Source organism: Macaca fascicularis, chromosome 16 (genome assembly GCF_037993035.2).
Source record: "Macaca fascicularis isolate 582-1 chromosome 16, T2T-MFA8v1.1".
NCBI lineage: Eukaryota > Metazoa > Chordata > Mammalia > Primates > Cercopithecidae > Macaca > Macaca fascicularis.
Genome location: NC_088390.1, coordinates 19291629 through 19312064, shown reverse-complemented (window position 1 = coordinate 19312064; position 20436 = coordinate 19291629). Strand labels below are relative to the sequence as shown.

The 20436-nt window shown below is 47.7% G+C and overlaps 1 protein-coding gene across 41 annotated transcripts in view; it reads right to left on the bottom strand.

Moving 5' to 3' along the window:
- SLC47A1 (solute carrier family 47 member 1) overlaps positions 1-20436 on the bottom strand; it is a 46585-nt gene that overhangs the window by 13471 nt on the left and 12678 nt on the right. For 9 of the 41 annotated variants that reach the window (XM_074018776.1, XM_074018783.1, XM_045375234.2 and 6 more), the window contains 10 exons: positions 19230-19298; positions 17590-17738; positions 16032-16074; positions 14228-14272; positions 10072-10169; positions 9691-9788; positions 9472-9585; positions 9319-9386; positions 5095-5203; positions 4898-4973 (listed from right to left, as the gene is read on the bottom strand). In XM_074018776.1, the coding sequence (XP_073874877.1) occupies positions 4898-4973; positions 5095-5203; positions 9319-9386; positions 9472-9585; positions 9691-9788; positions 10072-10169; positions 14228-14272; positions 16032-16074; positions 17590-17738; positions 19230-19298 (869 nt within the window). Of the gene's footprint in view, positions 1-1426; positions 1514-4897; positions 4974-5094; positions 5204-9318; positions 9387-9471; positions 9586-9690; positions 9789-10071; positions 10170-12783; positions 12900-13635; positions 14273-16031; positions 16075-17589; positions 17739-19229; positions 19299-20436 lie in introns of those variants that run through there. The other 32 variants (XM_045375238.3, XM_045375233.2, XM_045375237.2 and 29 more) reach the window with 15 other exon arrangements.

Below are 20436 nucleotides of genomic sequence, written 5' to 3'. Positions count from 1 at the left end.
CGTTGGACAAAGGGATGATTTCACGTCCCAGGGGGGATGTGAGATTTCCTCCTAATACTCATAACAGCATGCAATTGAAAACTTATGAATTGTTTATTTCTGGAATTTTCCACTTAAGATTTTCAGGGACCGGTCATGGTGGCTCACGCCTGTAATCCCAGCACTTTGGGAGGCCGAGGCGGGTGGATCACAAGGTCAGGAGATCGAGACCACCCTGACTAACACAGTGAAACCCCATCTCTACGAAAAATATAAAAATTAGCCGGCTGTGGTGGCGGGCACCTGTAGTCCCAGCTACTCGGGAGGCTGAGGCAGGAGAATGGCATAAACCTGGGAGGCGGAGCTTGCAGTGAGCCGAGATCACGCCACTGCACTCCAGCCTGGGCGACAGAGTGAGACTCCGTCTCAAAAAAAAAAAAAAAAAAGATTTTCAGACCAAAATTGACTGCAGGTGACTAAACCTTGGAAAGCAAAACCAAGGATAGAGGGGCTACTGCAAAGTCCATGTGGTCACTATAGACAAATCAAGTGATTTGACGACACCCCTTCCCCATTCCCCACCAGCTGAAAAAAAATTTGGCTGGGGACAGTAGCACACATCTCTCATCCCAGCAAGTTTGGATGCTATGATCATCCCTCTTTTAAGATGATGCCACAGGCCGAGTCTGACTGTGTCTCTTAGTAAACCTGAGTGAAGCGCTACAGAGTAAAGATTAAGTTTCCTCTATGGAATGCAGGTTGGTAAAAGGCCATAGATATATTCTGTAGAATTATCCTTGGTTCCTAGAAATGGCACCCCTAAAGCTAGAGACTTGGATTCTAACCCCTACACATGAAGGGAGATGAAAAAATGCTGCCCTGACCTGTGGAAGCAAGAAATCCACAACACCCTTGGAGTGAGTTTGGTCACTCCAATCTAGAACCTGGAAGATTATCTGCCAATAAATACTTGTTTAATTACTAAATAAGAAATCCAGCACTGGGCTGGGCACGGTGGCTCACGCCTGTAATCCCAGCACTTCAGGAGGTCAAGGCGGGTGGATCACCTGAGGTCAGGAGTGCGAGACCAGCCTAACCAACATGGAGAAATCCCGTCTCTACTAAAAATACAAAATTAGCAGGTGTGGTGGTGCACGCCTGTAATCCCAGGTACTCGGGGGGCTGAGGCAGGAGAATCGCTTGAAACCAGGAGGCAGAGACTGCGGTGAGCCGAGATCGTGCCATTGCACTCCAGCCTGGGCAACAAGAGCGAAACTCCGTCTCAAAAATAAAAAAAGAAATCCAGCACTGAACAAGATGATCACTTCTTCCTCACCAAAAAGGACAGAAATATAATTATTTTATTCAAATTTTATTTTCGGAATAGGTAACATGCACATGGTCAAAAAATGGTACAATATGAACAAGATAGTAAGCAAAGTCTTACGACTGCAATGCCCTTCCAGTTTGCCCCAGTACCAGCCCTGCCTCCTCCAGGTAACAATTCTTAGCACGTTCCATGTTTGTGTAGTGTCTATGAAAATATAAGCAAATACAAATGTATATTCTTAATTTTCCTTTCTATATTCTATCATTTCACATGCAGCATTCTCTATATGATGTTCTGCACCTTGCTTTTTCCACCTGAGATATTATATTCACTTTTTTTTTTGAGACACTGTCACCCAGGCTGGAGTGGAGTAGTACAATCATGGCTCACTGCAGCCTCAACCTCTCAGGCTCAAGTGATCCTCCCACCTCAGCCTCTTGAGTAGCTAGGACTACAGGTGCACACCACCATGCCCAGCTAAATTTTATTTTTTGTAGAGATGGGGTTTCACCATGTTGTCCAGGCTGGTCTCGAACTCCTGGGCTCAAGTGATCCTTTTGCCTCAGTCTCCCAAAGTGTTGGGATTACAGGCATGAGCCACTGCGCCTGGCCTATATTCACTTTTATATTTCACCAAAATATATTCTTTTCAATGTGCTGCTAAATTCTGTCTAATAATATTTTTATTTTGGATTTTTAGATTGGTATTAATACATAAGAATGATCTGTGGCCGGGCACGGTGGCTCAAGCCTGTAATCCCAGCACTTTGGGAGGCCGAGACGGGTGGATCACGAGGTCAGGAGATCGAGACCATCCTGGCTAACCCGGTGAAACCCCGTCTCTACTAAAAAGACAAAAAACTAGCCGGACGAGGTGGCGGGCGCCTGTAGTCCCAGCTACTCGGGAGGCTGAGGCAGGAGAATGGCGTGAACCCGGGAGGCGGAGCTTGCAGTGAGCTGAGATCCGGCCACTACACTCCAGCCTGGGCGACAGAGCGAGACTCCATCTCAACAAAAAAAAAAAAAGAATGATCTGTGATTTTCTTTTTCATGTACAAACTTTGGCAGATTTTGGCACCAATGTTATATTTGCTTCATAAACAGAATGCGAAGTTTTCCTTTTCCTGTGCTCTGGGAAATTTTCTGTTTGATCTGTGTTTGCAATTCCCTATGTTTTGAAGATTTGATAAAATCATCCTTTGGAACCTTCTGGCATTGTGCTTTTTGACATTTTAAAATAGCTTTCTCTTATTTCTTACCAGGAAATCAGTTTATTTAGACCTTCTATCTTTTCTAGGGTATATCCTCATCAATTATTTCCCCAGAAACTTATCTGTTTATTCCAGGTTTTTAGATTTCCTTGGAAAAAGTCGTGCAAAGTAGTCTCTTAGGATTTTAAAAAACGATTGTGGTCAGTAGTAACGTCCTCCTTTCTTTGCTAGAGGTGTCGTTTCCCGTCCCCTGTGATTAAGTTAGGTAGAGGTTGAGCTCTTTCACCGATTGTACCAGATTGGGTCGGATCCTGGTCACCTTCCAAGTAATTTGATTGTTGAGCTTCTGATGTTTCCTTATCTCATCAGTTCTATAGTTTGTGGGCCTCTTGTTTTTCATTCTTTTCCTGCGCTCTATGGTTTCCCAAGTGGACAGATTCAGAGTCCAGTGTCTACCATATTCCTTCTGAAACCATCCGTCTATCCTGGTCCTCATAAAGGTCATCCTGATTCCCTTTGTGAAAAAAGCCAACTACTTACCATCACCTTCCCCATTCATTCTGAGTGAGGGAGCTATAAACATCTTTTTATTTGTTTGTTTGTTTGAGACAGAGTCTCACTCTGTTGCCCAGGCTGGAGTGCAGTGGCCGGATCTCAGCTCACTGCACCCTCCGTCTCCCAGGTTCAAGCGATTCTCCTGCCTCCGCCTCCTGAGTAGCTGGGATTGCAGGTGTGCCTCACCACACCTGGCTAATTTTTTTTCTTTTTTTTTGTATTTTTAGTAGAGACAGGGTCTCCCCATGTTGACCAGCTGGTCTTGAACTCCTGAACTCAGGCAATCCATCCGCCTCTGCCTCCTAAAGTGTTGGGATTACAGGAGTGAGCCACCGTGCCTGGCCTAAACATCTTATTTCCCCGTAACAAAATAGCTGAAGCTGAAAAATGAAAACCAACGATCTGAAGTCAAAAGTCAAATGTGTGAAGAATAAACCATGAAATTAGTTCTGTCCACTCCACCAGCTTTCTGAATCCAGGAAGGCAAAGTCCATTTGCATCTTGTAACTGCTGACAAAGGTGTCCCAAATAAGAAGCATCCCCATAAAGTTTCTACATAATCCGAATGTACACACCAGCATCACTGATGAAGGAAACAAATTCTGCAGAGCAGAAGGGACTTATCCAAGAATTCTTCAGTAATCAATCTGACTACGTGACTTTTGAGACAGCTCACTGGTGAGATTTTAACTTCAATTCAGTTTGACAAACATATTATGCAACTACTACAAACCGGGCAATTTGGCTGATACTAAGAAACCAAGAGGATTCTTATCATTGGAAACAAAATAATTAACTGAAAATGTAATTCATCATACTAAAAAGGGCTTTCCACTTTTAAAATACATGACCAGCAGAAGCATAAAATCATCACCAATGCCCATTAAGTTGGCATTGGAGATTATAAATCAGTTCCTACATCTAATATGTTCTTCCCAAGTAACATCAGTGGAGCCTCTGATCTTGCAAATGATTCAGACATCCCTGCTGCAACAACCACAGGCGGCCCCTCTGTGATAGCATCTATCCAAGTTAACCATTTCTTTTTTAAATTTTTGAGATGGAGTCTCACTCTTGTCACCTAGGCTGGAGTACAATGGCGGGATCTCAGCTCACTGCAACCTCCGCCTCCCAGGTTCCAGTGATTCTCCTGCCTCAGCCTCCCAAGTAGCTGGGATTACAGGCGTGTGCCACCATGCACAGCTAATTTTTGTATTTTTAGTGGAGATGGGGGTTTCACCGTGTTGCCCGGGCTAGTCTCGAACTCCTGACCTCAGGTGATCTGACCACCTTGACCTTCCAAAGTGCAAGGATTACAGGCGTGAACCACTGTGCCTGGCCTCTTTTTAAAAAACATTCCCAGTTTTAAAAAACTTTTTCTGCTGGCACCTTGCTCTTGGAGGAAACATTTCTTTTTTCTTTTTTTTTTTTTTGAGGCAGAGTCTTGCTCTGTTGCCCAGGCTGGAGTGCAGTGGCACAATCTCGGCTCACTGCAACCTCTGCCTCCTGGTGGGCTTAAGCGATTCTCCAGCCTCAGCCTCCCAAGTAGCTGGGATTACAGGTGTCTGCCACCACACCCGGCTAATTTTTGTATTTTTAGTAGAGATGGGGTTTCGCCATGTTGGCCAGGCTGGCCTCGAACTCCTGACCTCAGGTGATCCCAAAGTGCTGGGATTACAGGCGTGAGTGGGATGTTTTCTTTTTACTGATAATGATTTCAAACAGCAATGTTTCTGAACAGCCTGATTTTAGATAACAAAATTTCTCAATGAACCATTTCTTTATCACAGATTTCACATTTCAAGAAAATCCTAGCACTCACCGGTCGGTAGTGAAAATGTACCCCACAAGATCCTTACAGCTTAACAGCAGGACACTGAAGGCTACAGCAAAGAGCACTGAAGGTAAAAACGGCAGAAGAAACAACATGGTGAGCAAGAAGATCCACAGGAAATGGGGGAGCCTGGGCTTTGCATGGAGAGACTGCACCAAGAGCCTCGGGTAAAAGGGTCTCAGCACCTGTGATTAGTAGGGAAACGGTGGAGGACTTCCGTGCCTGCTCCATGTCTCCAGCACCCAGAGCGTTTCCTACTCGGACACTGGCAGCCACGCTGAAGCCTGCAGGGACCTAAAATGAAAAGGAAACCTGCAACAACGAATCTGCAGAGTGAGAACACGTGCACAGAAGCAGCCTCAAGTCTCACACCTGGTGGGAAAACTTGGTCCTAAAAGTTTTGAAAAGACTGATTTGCAACATCCCCTTTGCCTAGCTGGGAGCTCCCACGCTACTGTGGAAACCGAACCCCAGGTTAGGATGCTTAGCACAAACTGGGCTTTGCTGCAGAGCTTCCAACCTCTACAACACGAGGGTGCTGCACAACCACGTTCCTCCTCTGGGTGTGGGAGATGGACTGACTCACCGGGAGCCCAGGTTTGTATTTTGTTGTTGTTGTTATTTGTTTGTTTTTTAATAGGACAGAGGCCAGGCACGGTGGCTCAGGCCTGTAATCCCAGCATTTTGGGTGGCCGAGGCGGACGGATCACTTGTGGTCAGGAGTTTGAGACCAGCCTGGCCAACATGGTGAAACCCTGTCTCTACTAAAAAATACAAAACTTAGCTGGGCGTGGTGGCGCATGCCTGTAATCCCAGCTACTCAGCAGGCTGAGGCAGGAGAATCGCTTGAACCCGGGAGGCGGAGGTTGCAGTGAGCCGCGATAGTGCCACTACACTCCAGCCTGGGTGACAGAGTGAAACTCCATCTCTAAATAAATAAAATCAAATAGGGACAGGGTCTCGTTGTGTCCCTCAGGCTGGAGTGCAGCGGCACAGTCATAGCTCACTACAGCCTCGACCTCCTGGGCTCCAATGATCCTGCAACCTCAGCCTCTCAACTAGCTGGGATGACAGGCATGCGCCACCACAAAAGGCACAGTGTTTATTCTGAAAGACTATCAAGGGATCCAGTTTACAAGACAGGAGTGGCACTAAAGGAACTGCAGGGAAGAAACCGTGCATTGTGGTTAGGGATCACAATTCTGAAGCCAGATGGCTATGGCTTGGGTTCAAATCCCAGCGTAACCACTTTTATCAGCTGCATCACCCTGAGCAAGTTACTTACCCTCTCTAAACCTCCAGAGTTTTGTTTTATCTGTAAAAGGAGTTGAATCGGCCTGGCGCGGTGGCTCAAGCCTGTAATCCCAGTACTTTGGGAGGCCGAGGTGGGTGGATCACGAGATCAGGAGATTGAGACCATCCTGGCTAACACGGTGAAACCCCATCTCTACTAAAAAATACAAAAAAAGTAGCTGGGCGTGGTGGCGGGCGCCTGTAGTCCCAGCTACTCGGGAGGCTGAGGCAGAAGAATGGCGTGAACCCGGGAGGTGGAGCTTTCAGTGAGCTGAGATCGCGCCACTGCACTCCAGCCTGGGTGACAGAGCGAGACTCCGTCTCAAAAAAATAAATAAATAAATAAATAAATAAATAAGGAGTTTAATCATAGAACCTATCTCATTGGGCTATTGTGGGAACTTAATGAGTCCATACATGCCTAACTGCTTAGAAGAAGCATGTAGGAATTGCTCAATAAAGATTTACCATTACTATTATTATATAAAGTTACCACTTGAAAAATTAATATTAATAAGGAAAAAGGAGTCATCACTTGTTGAAACATGAACATTGCCTTAGGATCAGGATGGCTAAGGACCAGCTTAAAGAAAATCTGATACACAGATTGAGGAATAAAAAAGTAATAGAAGACTGAGTCTCTGCCTATAAATTCATAAGCAGGGACAAACATAGAGATCACCTGACAAATTATTTATTCATTACAAAGGGAAAGGCAGGAACTTGACAGGAGAAACCTGGCAGGCACCACCTTAACCAAGCAATCAAAGTTAATACTGGCAGGGTGCAATGGCTGTGCCTGTAATCTCAGCACTTTGGAAGGCCAAGGTGGAAGGATTGCTTGAGCCCAGGAGTTTGAGACCAGCCTATGCAACATAACAAGACCAAATTGTTTTAAAAAATTAGCTGGGAGTGGTGGTGCATGCCTGTAGTCCCAGCTACTCAGGAGGCTGAAGTGGGAGGATTGCTTGAGCCCAGGAGGTCGGACTGTAACAAGCCAAGATCAGGCCACTGTCACCAGCCTGGGTGACAGAGCAAGATGCTGTCTCAAAAAAAAAAAAAAAAAAAAAAAAACCACTGCCACCAAGTAAAAAGGTAGTATCACCAACACTGAGACAGATCAACATTATGTGTCTCCTGATACGGTGCACTAAGGAGGACACAGCATCACTTCTCTAGCTTTCCTGCCCAAAACGGACAATCTAAATTTATTTATAAGGAAACATCAGCTGCACCACACTGAGTGAACTTCTACAGATAATGGCCTATGTTCTTCAAAAATGCCAAGGTCAAGAAAGACAATGGAACAATGAAGATCTGTTCCAGATTAAAGGACACTAAAGATGCTAGGGAAAAATTAGTGATAAGGGACATTACCAGAACAACTGGTATTGTTTTGAATTGACTGTATTGATCTTTTATTTGAACATGGACTATGTAGATAGACCAGACAGAATAAATGTGGCAAAACTGGTGAACCTGAGGAAAGGGCATACACCTTTCTTTTGATTGAGAAGAAATGTAAGTGTAAATTCTTACAAGCCTATTGGAAAGCATATGAAAACATATTCAAAAGACATAAAATCGTGCCTTTGTTTCTCTTTTACAAATCTTAAAGAAATAATCAGACAAGTGTATGAAGATATTTGTCCTAGGATGTTCCTTGAAGAGTTGTTAATATTGAAACATTGGAAATAAACTGTTCAACCATAGGAAATTGATTTTAAAAGTATATCACATATAGTGGAATCCTATGTACCATTAAGCATTTTGACTTAGAATTAGTTAATGAATTTACTCAAACATAAAATGTAAATAAAATACTAAAAGTGAAGTAAAAAATCTGTGTTAAAAAACTGCCAAGGATAGAAGAACAAAAACAAAAAACAGGTCTGCAAGAGAATAATTCTTAAAGAAAACGGGAAATGTGTACTCTATGTACTTTTAAAACATAACCAATATCAGAGGGAAAAAAAATCTAAGTGTTAATACTGCAAAAAATGCCAAGCACATCTGCTGGCTTGAGTTTCTCCCCACATTACAAACTCCCTTTCTGTTTTTTAATTTTACATTTCTAAAACGGTACTTGCTTCCTTCAGAATCTCCAGCTGATGTTTTCAGGAAAATAAAGTCAAAGAAAAGCCTCCTAACGACTCGTGTTCTCTATGATCAAAATTTCCTCCCCTTTAAGGCTGAATAATACTCCACAGTATGCGAAGAACCCATTTTGTTTACCCGCAGACGCACAGGTTGCTTCCACCTTTTGTCTACTGTCAATAATGCTCCTGTGAACACAGTTAACAAACACCCCTTTAAGTCGGGTGCGGTGGCTCACGCCTGTAATCCCAACACTTTGGGAGGCCGAGGCAGGTGGATGGCCTGAGGTCACAAGTTCAAGACCAGCCTGACCAACACGGTGAAACCCTGTCTCTACTAAAAATACAAAAGTAGCTGGGCGTGGTGGCAGGCACCTGTAATCTCAGCTACTTGAGAGGCTGAGGCAGAAGAAATGCTTGAACCCAGGAGGTGGAGGTTGCAGTGAGCCGAAATCACGCCATTGCACTCCAGCCAGGGCAACAAGAGTGGGACTCCGTCTCAAAAAAAAAAAAAAAAAAAAAATCTCTTTAAGACCCTGCTTTCAGTTGTTTTGGGGATCTACCTAGGAGTAGTCACACTGTGTTTTCAGAGGCTTCGGAACCAGGCAGGAGCGGGAATAGTGACATAGGCAGCTTGATGTTTATGGCCATACACCCAGCCTCATCTCTCTGCTATGCCACCCACCTGGCCCCTCAAGGTATTTGTGCTGTGACAACTGAAAAAGATTCTAAAAGTATGGAAACAAAATCAAATCTTTCAAGGGAAGATTCAGCTGGGAGCTGCGTTAGGAGATGGAGAACCAGCAGATCACGTGCAGTTTCTCTCCAGCCCCCCTTCAGTTCCCAGGGAAGATCCAGCTGTAGCAGAGGTACCCTCCCAGGCTCAAGGATGGGATTTGACTTTTGTCCAGCATTTCACAAATGATTCATGTACGAATGCCTATGCTCATCCATGGACTCTTTCAGATACCCAGCGAGGAAAACGCCTGGCACCTCCCCACGACCGGCTCCCCTGCTTACCATGTACACAACGATGGCCAGTTCATACACGATGGACTGAGCGCCCAGCTCCACCATGCCGAGGATGCCTGGTGAAAAGAGACAGCTGTCGCCTTGCACCCAGACAGGGCCCCCGGGTTCCCACCAGTCCCCGTCATCCGTCCTCATACAGACCGCTGAGGAAGCTCCCGACCTCATAGGCCCACCACTCCATGCATAGCATGAGCATGCTGGGGATGGCCAGGCGGAGGAAGGAGGCCCAGTCCTGCAGGCACTCGAGGGACCAACCTGTGGGGGGGACACACACATTTCCAGGAGATCTGGCCGTCGGGCTGGAATTCAACCCGAGACAAAACCCACGTCCCAGTTGGAAGACAAAAGGGCAGTCGTTACCTCCCCATGTAGCTTGATGCAGTTTTTTCCCAAGGATGTAGAAAAAGAGGAGTAGAGCCAGGGTGTACTGGGAAATCAAATTTGCCACTGCAGAGCCTCTGGAAAGAACAGTCCCAGTGAGAGGGAGGTGCCTTCCTGCACCTCTCCCTGCCCCACTGGGTGAGGAGGGGAGACTCATCCCTTCCCGTGCCGTCCTCAGCAGACCAAGGTCTTCTTCCCAGAGCAGCCTCACCCTCCATCCCTGAGAGTGCTTTCCACGGTGTGCAAGAAAGACACCACGTGTGAACACGAGAACCAGCTGAAGAGCCCACTCTTCTCCCTCCTGGAAAAGCCGCATGCAAGTCATCCCTTGTCCCTGTCCCAAGAGTACATTGGACTCACATCACCCCAAGATGCAGCTGATGGAGAAACAGATAGTTGGCGAGGGCATTGACAAGGTTGGCTGCAACTCCAGTTACGATCTGGGGCAGGAGAATTCCCTGGAACAAGGACACCGCATATGCCATCCTTGAGATCCACAGAATAGGACTGCCTTTCTGCTCCCCAAGCACACAGGCTCCAGCTGGCCTGCTCAGTGGGTGTCACGGGCAGAGCAGGGGGGCTTAACTGGGGAGGCCACGTCCTGGTTGCTCCTGCCTTTCCACTCTCCCATCCCTTTCTCTTCCTTCTCTCTTTGAGGTATGAAGTGCGGCGTTCTGGCCACAGAGAGACACAGACAAGATACGTTCAACAGCACAGAAGGAAGAAGATAAATGGCTTATTTCCAACATGGCAAGGACTGGCAGGGGCTAAATGGGTCAACAAGCCATCTTTGACACCGGACGATAGGAGAAAATGAGAATACTTTCTTGACCAACATAGAAATTCAAAAAAAATTGACCTAAGGTCTTGAAGAAACTAGAGTTCCTTTCTAGAATATGGAAGGGATTGCAACATATCTAACTCTCAAAAGTACAGGACCGGAGAAACATCCAGACTATTTGGTGTGTCAAAGTAAGACAGGGCGTGAAAGTAAAATTACATCAGACCGAGGAAGTAAAACTCTGTTCTGCTCCGCATCCGGCTAGAATAGCAGACGCAAATAAAGTCAGTGCAAACGTAAGAGGAAACCTTTCTCCCAAGGTCACGCTGTCCCCATAAAGTGTCATTACTCCCCTAGTAGAATGACGAGTGCTTTCTGATTCATTGAGAAACTTTGTTCTCTAAAATCACACTGTTCGGAAACACTGCTATTTGAAATTGTATCAGTAAAAAGAGAACACCCCACTCTTGCCTGCAGGCTCAAAATCACTTTAACACAAAAAAGTAGTCTCAAAAATAGGCACAGAGCTTCGTGGGAGCTCCTGGATGTGGCATTCTACATCTGTCCACCCTCAACATCCTGCTTAGCCTTGAGTTTCCAAAGGAGGAGCACCGGGTCCACATCACAGCCCAGACCTGGTGTTGGGCCCCTCACTCACAGATCTGCTCGGTGCCTATCAAACCGTGGTTTCGATATGTTTAATAATGTCACCTGAGCCCCATCCTTCTTCAAACCTTTATAATAACTTTTCTTCCTTTAGTGAGGCATCCCCCAGCCCCTCTAGTCTCTCTCATTGCCACAGGTTGATAAATCCAACTGCAAACCCACTGGCCTGCAGGCCTGTCTCTGGTGGTCTCAGGCTGGTGGGGCCAAGACAATGGTCTTGGCCGATGACTTGTGTAGCCCACATATTTATGGGGAGGCCCTGGTTAGTTTTTAGCAAGGGAATTAGTGATCAGATTTACTTTTCAGGCAGACGGCAGTGGATGGAGACAGGTTAAGGTCCTCTGAAATGACACAGAGGACAAATGACAAGAAATGAATTCAGGGCTGGGTGCGGTGGGTCACGCCTGTAATCCCAGCACTTTGGGAGGCCAAGGTGGGCGGATCACCTGAGGTCAGGAGTTTGAGACCAGCCTGGCCAACATGGTGAAACCCTGTCTCTACTAAAAATACAAAAACTAGTTGGGCACGGTGGCACACGCCTGTAGTCCCAGCTACTTGGGAGGCTGAGGCAGGAGAATCACTTGAACCTGGAAGGTGGAGGTTGCAGTGAGCCGAGATCACGTCACTGCACTCCAGCCTGGGCAACAGAGTGAGACTCTGTCTCAAAAAAAAAAGAAAAAAAAAGAAAAAGAAAGAAATGAATTCAGGTGGTGGCATTGAGAATTGGGAGGAGCAGGCAGAAGCTAAAGGACCAGGTGACTGACCAAATGTGGGAGGGAAGGAAAGATGGAGTCGAGGATGTGACAGGGACCAAAAGGACAGGTTACTGGGAGTGAAAATGGGGAGGCCACACAATTCCACCCATTGCAATGGAACGGAAGAAGGCAGAGGAGCAGGCTCGTGGGAGGACGAGAGGAGACGGCCAAGCCTGCAATACGCATGCGTCTCCACGCCCAGTGGAGTGACCTTCTCCTCCAAGGCCCTCTTGACTCTCCTACTTCAAAGTCTGTCTTCCCCCTAGTACCATCTGGCTCTCTTCCCACCCTCCGCCCTCTCCGAGAGCATTCACTTTCTCCAAACTCCCAGCTGCTTCTCTTCGGTGCTACGCTCAGCGAATGGTCACCCTGTCTTCCTAGGGAAGGGCCCAGGGCAGAAACTCCTTCCACCCTGGGGGCCCGACAGCCCCTGCCATTTTTATAGAACCCACCCATCATCCTATCTCCCACTGCTCCCACAACGCAAACTCTTCATCACAGACCTTCACCATCATTTGTTTGGACCATGTCCATAACTCTCACCTCTTCCTCTCCCAATTAGTTAATTTCCCAAAACGAAATGCCCCAGCAGAAAACACAAAGCCTGACCTTGGGCCAGCCCGCCTCTCGATGCCATCATCTCACTGCGTCCCCTCCCACCGCAGTGGCCTAACGAGACCTGGCGGGCCCCAGCCCCTAGAAACAGGTATCCCCTCTGTCTGGGATGCCCTGCCTTCCTTCCTGACCTTGGAAACCCCACGTGTCCTCTGTCACCAAATTCAAAGCTCCCAACCCCTCTCAGCTCGTGGCTCCTACTTCCAGGCCTTTCCCTGTGCCCCAGAGAACAGGAGAGAAGACTTTCACACTCACTGTCCTCAGTAGGTCACATCAGACCCTGAGGTTAGGGCCACCGCAGTTGTTGGGGGACTGAGTCCAGGAGAAGGCCTTGCAGCATGCTAAGGTATCCGTGCTGCCTTAGCAAGGGTCTAGATCAAAAGGAGACAGTCCGGAGCCGGATGAGATGTGTGGGTTTCCTTCTCTCTAGTCTACACCTATTCGGAGATGTCATTCTAAATACTAATAGGGATTCTAAATATTCTTGTTTTGTTGATAGAGTAATATCCTGGCCGGAGGCAGTGGCTCACACCTGTAATCCCAGCACTTTGGGAGACTGAGGCAGAAGGATTTCTTGAGGCCAGGAATTTGAAACCAGCCTGGGCAACATAGCAAGACCCCATATCTACTTTAAAAATATTTTTTTTGTCCAGGCGCAGTGGCTCAAGCCTGTAATCCCAGCACTTTGGGAGGCCGAGACGGGCGGATCACGAGGTCAGGAGATCGAGACCAGCCTGGCGAACACGGTGAAACCCCGTCTCTACCAAATAAATACAAAAAACTAGCCAGGCGAGGTGGCGGGCGCCTGTAGTCCCAGCTACTCGGGAGGCTGAGGCAGGAGAATGGCGTAAAACCCGGGAGGCGGAGCTTGCAGTGAGCTGAGATCCGGCCACTGCACTCTAGCCTGGGCAACAGAGCAAGACTCCCTCTCAAAAAAAAAAAAAAAAATATATATATATATATATTTTTTTTTTAAATAGGGTAATATCTTAACTTCAAGATAGGTGGGAAACTTCCTTTCTTCCTCCTCCCGTCCTGGCCCCCCCGTTGCACATCCCTGGAGAGCCCACCAGTGCGGCCGGGATCCATTGCCGGGTACCCGTTTACCTGGACTTGTCTGGAAGAATGTGGCGAGTCCCACATATGCTGATTTCATAAATCTATCCCTTCCAAGCCAGGGCCTTTGGCTGTGACTGTTTAATCACATAGGAGGAGTTCTGGCTGACGTTAGATGTCATGAGAGTCTGAGCTCTTATATCCTCGCTGAGAAAAGTGGGGACATTCAGACAGCACAGAGCAGACAGGCGGGTTCCCTCTCTGCCAGACGAGCCGCCCCCAGCCTGCGCTCTGTCTCGGGAGCAAACAGGCATGCACCCTTCTTTCCAGGACACTGGTTAAAATGCAGAGCCAAGGAACACTGCGGCTCTGAGCCCACCCTGCCAATGACAATATTTCCAAGTGGAAATTGGATACGTTTTCCAGAGCCAAATATAATATGTTCTTTCCTGGATATCACTTAACAAACCTCTGACATCCGAGTCGTGTGTGCACAACAATGAAAAAATACCTTTCAGTGGCTCCCAGCGGTGAGCTCCCTCCACCCTGGTGTCCCTGGTCCTGGAGTATCTTCAGGACCCCCACTCCCAGAAAGGTACAAACTCCCATTAGCCTCCCAAAGGAAGAGAACAGTCAGTATTACCTGGTTGAGCAAATATTTAACTTGTAGCGTATAAAGAAAGGTTGCCTACAAGAGAACAAGAGAGATGAATGTTAATGTTTCAGCCTTGCCACACAGCAGTGAGGGTCACACGGCAGGGAGCTGGGAGCCACAGCCAAGGCTCGGCTGCCCTCTGCTCCCGCACGGAGCCACAGAGGCTGCCGTCTCAGGACAAGGCTGGGGCCAGGGGTTATGGCCCGGGGACTTCCCACATCTCCTTTGTGGGTGAATATGCCCCAAGCATATTCCCTCTGTCTGGCAAAAGGAGGTGCAGTTTCCCTGGGTGAATGGCCAGGACTCTTCTGGGGACACTGGCATGGAGAGGAGGCCCCGGGCACACTCCAGATGGGCACCTCCATATAGACTGGTCCTATGTGGTGGCATCACGAAAGACTGTCACATTTACAAGGTTTCAGGATAAATAAGTGAGCACACTGTCAATTCTGAGGGCAAATGGTGTCCCTAGATCCGTATATTGAAGCCCTAGTCCCCAGTGTGACTAACTGGAGGTCCTCAAAGGGAGATAAAATTAAAATGAGGTCATTAGGGTGGGGCCCTAATCCAATAGGACTGGTGTCCTCATAAGAAGACAGGAGACACCAGGGTATGAATGCATAGGGGACAACCTGCAGAGGGTGGCCGTCTGCAGGCCAAGGAGAGAGGCCGCAGAGGGCACCAACCCTGCTACGCCTTGACCTTGGACTTCCAGCTTCCTGAACTGTAAGAAAATAAAATTCTGTTGTTTAGGCCCCCTAGTGTGTGGTATTATATTATGGAAGCCCCCGCAGACTAATTCAGCTACAGTCTCCATCTGAATAACAAACACTTAGCTCTCAGGCCAGGCGTGGTGGCTCACACATGCAACCCAACACTGTGGGAGGCCAAGGCAGACGGATCGCTTGAATCCAGGAGTTCGAGACCAGCCTGGGAAACATGGTAAAATGCTGTCTCTACAAAAAATACAAAAATTAGCTGGGTATGGTGGTGTGCACCTGCAGTACCAGCTAATCGGGAGGCTGAGGTAGGAGGATCACTTGAGCCCGGGAGGCAGAGGTTGCAATGAGTGAAGATTGTGCCACTGCACTTCGGTCTGGGCAACAGAGTGACACCCTAGCTTAAAAAAAAGAAAAAAAAGCAAGACCTTGTCTCTACAAAAACTAAAAAATTAGCCAAGTGTGGTGACTTGTGCTTGTAGTTCCAGCTACCTAGGAGGCTGAGACAGGATGATGGCTTGAGCCCAGGAGGTCAAGGGTGCAGTGAGCTATGACAATGTCACAATGTCCCTGCACTTCAGCCTGGGTGACAGCAATGAGACCCTGTCTCCAAAACACCAAACAAACAAACAAAAAAACCACTTAGCTCTCATTGTTCATTGACCACACACTACTGTGTCAAACATTAACCCATGCTTACCGGTTCTGTGTGGTCAAACTCAGCAGACCAAAAAAAGTCTAAAGGTTCTAAGTGACACCCTCAGGGGTTCTCAGATGGGTGAGACTTTGCCCTTGTTTACAATAAAAGTTTGCACTCTTCTCTATGGATGATTCTGGAGGTCTCTCCAGCGCTACTCTGGACCTCCTGGAGTAGCCTCAATCTTGGTGTTCCTTGAGACAAGCATCTGTTGTGTCCTTAACAGGCATAAATAAAAACAGGCTTCCTTGATGGGCACCAACAGCACAGATAAGAATCATCTAAGACTGAGCCAATGCACTGAGCTCACAGATATGGCGGCTACCTTTCACCCACGGACCCCAAGAAGGGAACCTCTTAGCCCTTAAGCACTTACAGGAAGAGCTGGAATGAAGATCGTGACATAGGTCTGGGTAAGCCTAAATAACGAAAAGAAAAACAACAACAAAAACTGTGATGGAGGCCTCTGTTTCCAGGGAAAGGTGGGCAGAAGAAAATAACTAAAACTGCCTTTTGCATCCTTGGCTCTTTCGAAATTAATAGGCTTAAGTTGCTGGAGCAGGCCGGGCGTGGTGGCTCACGCCTGTAATCCCAGCACTTTGGGAGGCCGAGGTAGGCAGATCATTAGGTCAGGAGTTCGAGACCACCTGGCTAACACAGTAAAACCCCGTCTCTACTGAAAATACAAAAAACAGCCGAGCATGGTGGCGGCTGTCTGTAATCCCAGCTACTTGGGAGGCTGAGGCAGGAGAATCGTTTGAACCCGGGAGGAGGAGGTTGCAGTGAGCTGAGATCACGCCATTGCACTCCAGCCTGGACGACAGGGCGAGACTCCATCTCAAAAAAAACAAAAGAAAGAAAGAAAAAATTGCTAGAGCAAATGTGAAAATTTACATATAGAGCTTGTCATCTTATAACCCAGATAACCTTTCTTGGTTATTTGATGTCTTTATGTCTAGGACAGGGTTTTTCAACCTCAGCACTATGGCCAGGTAATTCTCCGCCTGTTGTGGGGTGCTGTCCCGAGCACTGCAGGATCTTTCACAGCCTCCTTGGCTTCTACCAGGAGCACCCGCCTACAGCCAGCTGTGATAACCGGAAATGTCTTCAGATGTTGCCAAATGTCTCCTAGTTCAGAGCCGCTGGTCTAGATTAGAGTTTTAAAAGCTCTTACCCAATTAAATCACTGGTTCTCAAACTTGGCAGCATATTAGAATTACCTAGGGTGCTTTGAAAGATACTAATACCCAGGCCTCAGCCCAGACCAATTAAAACAGAATCCTGGCCGGGCATGGTGGCTCATGCACTTTGAGAGGCCGAGGTGACAGATCCCATGAGGTCAGGAGTTTGAGGCCAGCCTCACCAACATGATGAAACCCCGTCTCTACTAAAAGTTCAAAACTTAGCCAGGCGTGGTGGTGGGCGCCTGTAATCCCAGCTACTCAGGAGCCTGAGGCAGGAGAATTGCTTGAACCCGGGAGGCAGAGGTTGCAGCGAGCCAAGATCGCACCACTGCACTCCAGCCTGGGGGACAGAGCGAGACTTGGTCTCAAAAAAAGAAAAACAAAACAGAATATTGAGTGGTAGGGAGCAGGGGCACAGGTGGATTTGAAAGCACCCAGGTGATTTTAATATCAACCAAGGTCAAGAATAACTAAGCTTTGAGCAAACGTCAGAAACTACCATCCCACATGCAGAGTGCTTGCAAATCTGTTTTCATTGAAAACTCTTAACCATGCAAGTCACCCAGGAGGGGAGGGAGAGTACATCTTAGGTGCCAGGTGAGGAAAGTATTAAGACCTAGGAGACGTCAGCCAAGGAGAGATTAGCACCACCTTGGTGTGCGGCCTTGTCCCTGGCCTTGGCTGCACCCAGAGGGGATAATCTTTCTGTGGGACGGACACACAGTCCCGCCGTGACAGGTTCCATCTTACCTGGACACAACCGGGTCCTGCCTGAAGAGCAGCAGGATGTGCTGGGTGTTGAGAAACAGCGCCCAGCAGGGGAAGCAGCAGAGGAGCAGAATGAGCATACTCCGCTGTAGGATCACGCCCACGTGCCTCAGGTTCTGGCTCCCGTACGTCTGGGGTGCACACAGCCAAAATGAACCCATTAGCACAGACCCAGCACCCCAGCTGTCCCCTAAAAGCCTTCAATTGTGCCTCATAAAGAAGCAGGTTGGCTGGGTGAGGTGGCTCACACTTGTAATCCCAGCTACTCAGGAGGCTGAGGCAGGAGAATCGCTTGAACCCAGGAGGCAGAGGTTGCAGTGAGCTGAGATCACACCACCGCACTCCAGCCTGGCGGGCAGAGCAAGACTCCGTCTCAAAAAAAAAAAAAAAAAAAGAAGTCCATGGCCCTAGAGACTTTGCCCCACTGTTTAGGTAGGATGAGGATGGTGTGAAGGAGGATGCTTCTCAAACTCAGCTTCCATTAGCATCACCGGGGGATCATTTTCAAAACAGTCTCACTAATGACATTCTGGACTTAATTCACCCAGGGCAGGATTCAGAGATCCATACTTTTTTTTAAAAAAATTCTATTTAAAACAATTTTTCTTTTTACAGAAGTAAACAATCTGAAATTCATACTTCATTTATTTTTAGAGACTGGAAAAAAAATTTTTTTAGGGAGGCAAAGGTTAGGGAGCCGAGATCCCGTCACTGCACTCCAAGCTGGGCAACAGAGCCAGAGTCCGTCTCAAAAAAAAAAAAAAAAAAAAAAAGCCAGGCTGGGCATTGTGGCTCATGCCTATAATCCCAACATGTTGGGAGGCTGAGGTAGGAAGATTGCTTGAGCCCAGGAGTTTGAGATCAGAAACCCCATCTCTACAAAAAATACAAAAAATTAGCTGTGTGTAGTGGTGCATGCCTGTAATACCAGGTACTTGAGAGGCTGAGGCAAGAGGATCGCTGGAGCTCAGGAGTTCGAGGCTGCAGTGAGCAATGGGTGTGCCACTGCAGCCTAGCCTGAGCGACAGAGCAAGCCCCGTCTCAAAACAAAACAAGCCAAATTTTGCACATCTTTTCAAGCTGTGCGCGTCTCCTCCAGCTCCAGGTTCAGTGACATCTCTGGTAGTCTGAAATTAACCAGAGGAACTACTTACACCCCTGGAATTGGCAAACACCGCCAGTCACGTGTTTCCCTCCTTCCGCTTTCACCCTCCTTCCCCTTTCACCCAAGACCTGGTTGCTGAACATTTACCAGCCTGCCACTGGGTGGGGCCAGGCAAGCTGGGTTTTAACAAGCCCTCCAAGTTCAATGCATGCTCAATTTTGAAAGCCACAGAACTATAGCAAATTCAAACGTAGGGAGCAATAGAAGGGACTTTTACAACATGTCCCCTGTGTGTTCAAAATATAGTGTAAGGCAGTTGTGCAGACAAAAAGTAGTTGACACAGCTGAAAGAAACCCAGTGACATTTCAAAGAAAGCAGGCCAGGAGAAGAGGAGCTGCCGGCCGATAGGCGCTGCAGGTGCTGGCTGCTGGGCTCTTCCTGCCAGTGAGGCTCTTCCATCCACACTTGAGAAAAGATGTCTGAGGTCCCTGTGAGCGTGTGACCACTGCCATTTACCTGGGAGATGAGGGTGTCACAAGCAGAAGATAAGCCGAATCCCACTGAGACACCAGTGACATTGATAACCTGCGAATAAACCCAAAGATAAGGCCCTGTAGAGTGAAAGGAGGAAAGGAAGACAAAATCCCTGTGTCTGTTGATGAGAACCTGCAAAGCTCCTCCTTCAGCATTCACAAGTCAATTTTACCAACTTTGTTAGCTGCCTGGACCCCGCTCAGACCGAAGCCATTCTCACAGGTTTATCAAGAATTCTGGACAGAACTATTATATAGAGATATATATGTGTGTGTGTGTGTGTGTGTGTGTGTGTGTGTGTGTATGTGTGTGTGTGTGTGTATATACATACACTTTTTTTTTTTTTTGAGACAGAGTCTCACTCTGTCGCCCAGGCTGGAGCGCAGTGACGCAATCTCGGCTCACTGCAACCTCCACCTCCCGGGTTCAAGGGATTCTCCTGCCTCAGCCTCCCGAGTAGCTGGCATTACAGGCGCGTGCTACCACAACCAGCTAATTTTTGTATTTTTAGTAGTGACGGGGTTTCACCATGTTAGCCAGAATGGTCTCAATCTCTTCACCTCATGATCTGCCCACCTTGGCCTCCCAAAGTGCTGGGATGACAGGCGTGAGCCACCCCGCCCGGCCCAGAACTACAGTATTAATCAGGCTACACTTTGACCCACTTCCTTATAACTGAAAGTCATGTGGCACCAGACACTGACCATGTACATCCCCACTGTTCCTACCAGACACTGGCCACATGCATCCCCTCTGTTCCTACCAGACACTGACCATGTACATCCCCACTGTTCCAACCAGACACTGGCCACATGCATCCCCTCTGTTCCTGGCCACGTGCATCCCCACTGTTCCTACCAGACACAGGCCACGTGCATCCCCACTGTTCCTACCAGACACTGGCCACGTGCATCCCCACTGTTCCTACAGATGGGATTTCTGGTGTTACAATCATAAGGCTATTGTTTAAGAATTGTTGGCCAGGCGTGGTGGTTTATGCCTGTAATCCCAGCACTTTGGGAGGCCAAGGTGGGAGGATCGCTTGAGCCCAGGAGTTTGAGACCAGCCGAGGCAGCATGATGAAACGTCATCTCTACAAAAGTACAAAAACTAGCAGGCATGGTGGCATGCTCCTGCAGTCCCAGCTATTTCTGGAGGCTGAGGTGAAAGGATCACTTGAGCCCAAGAA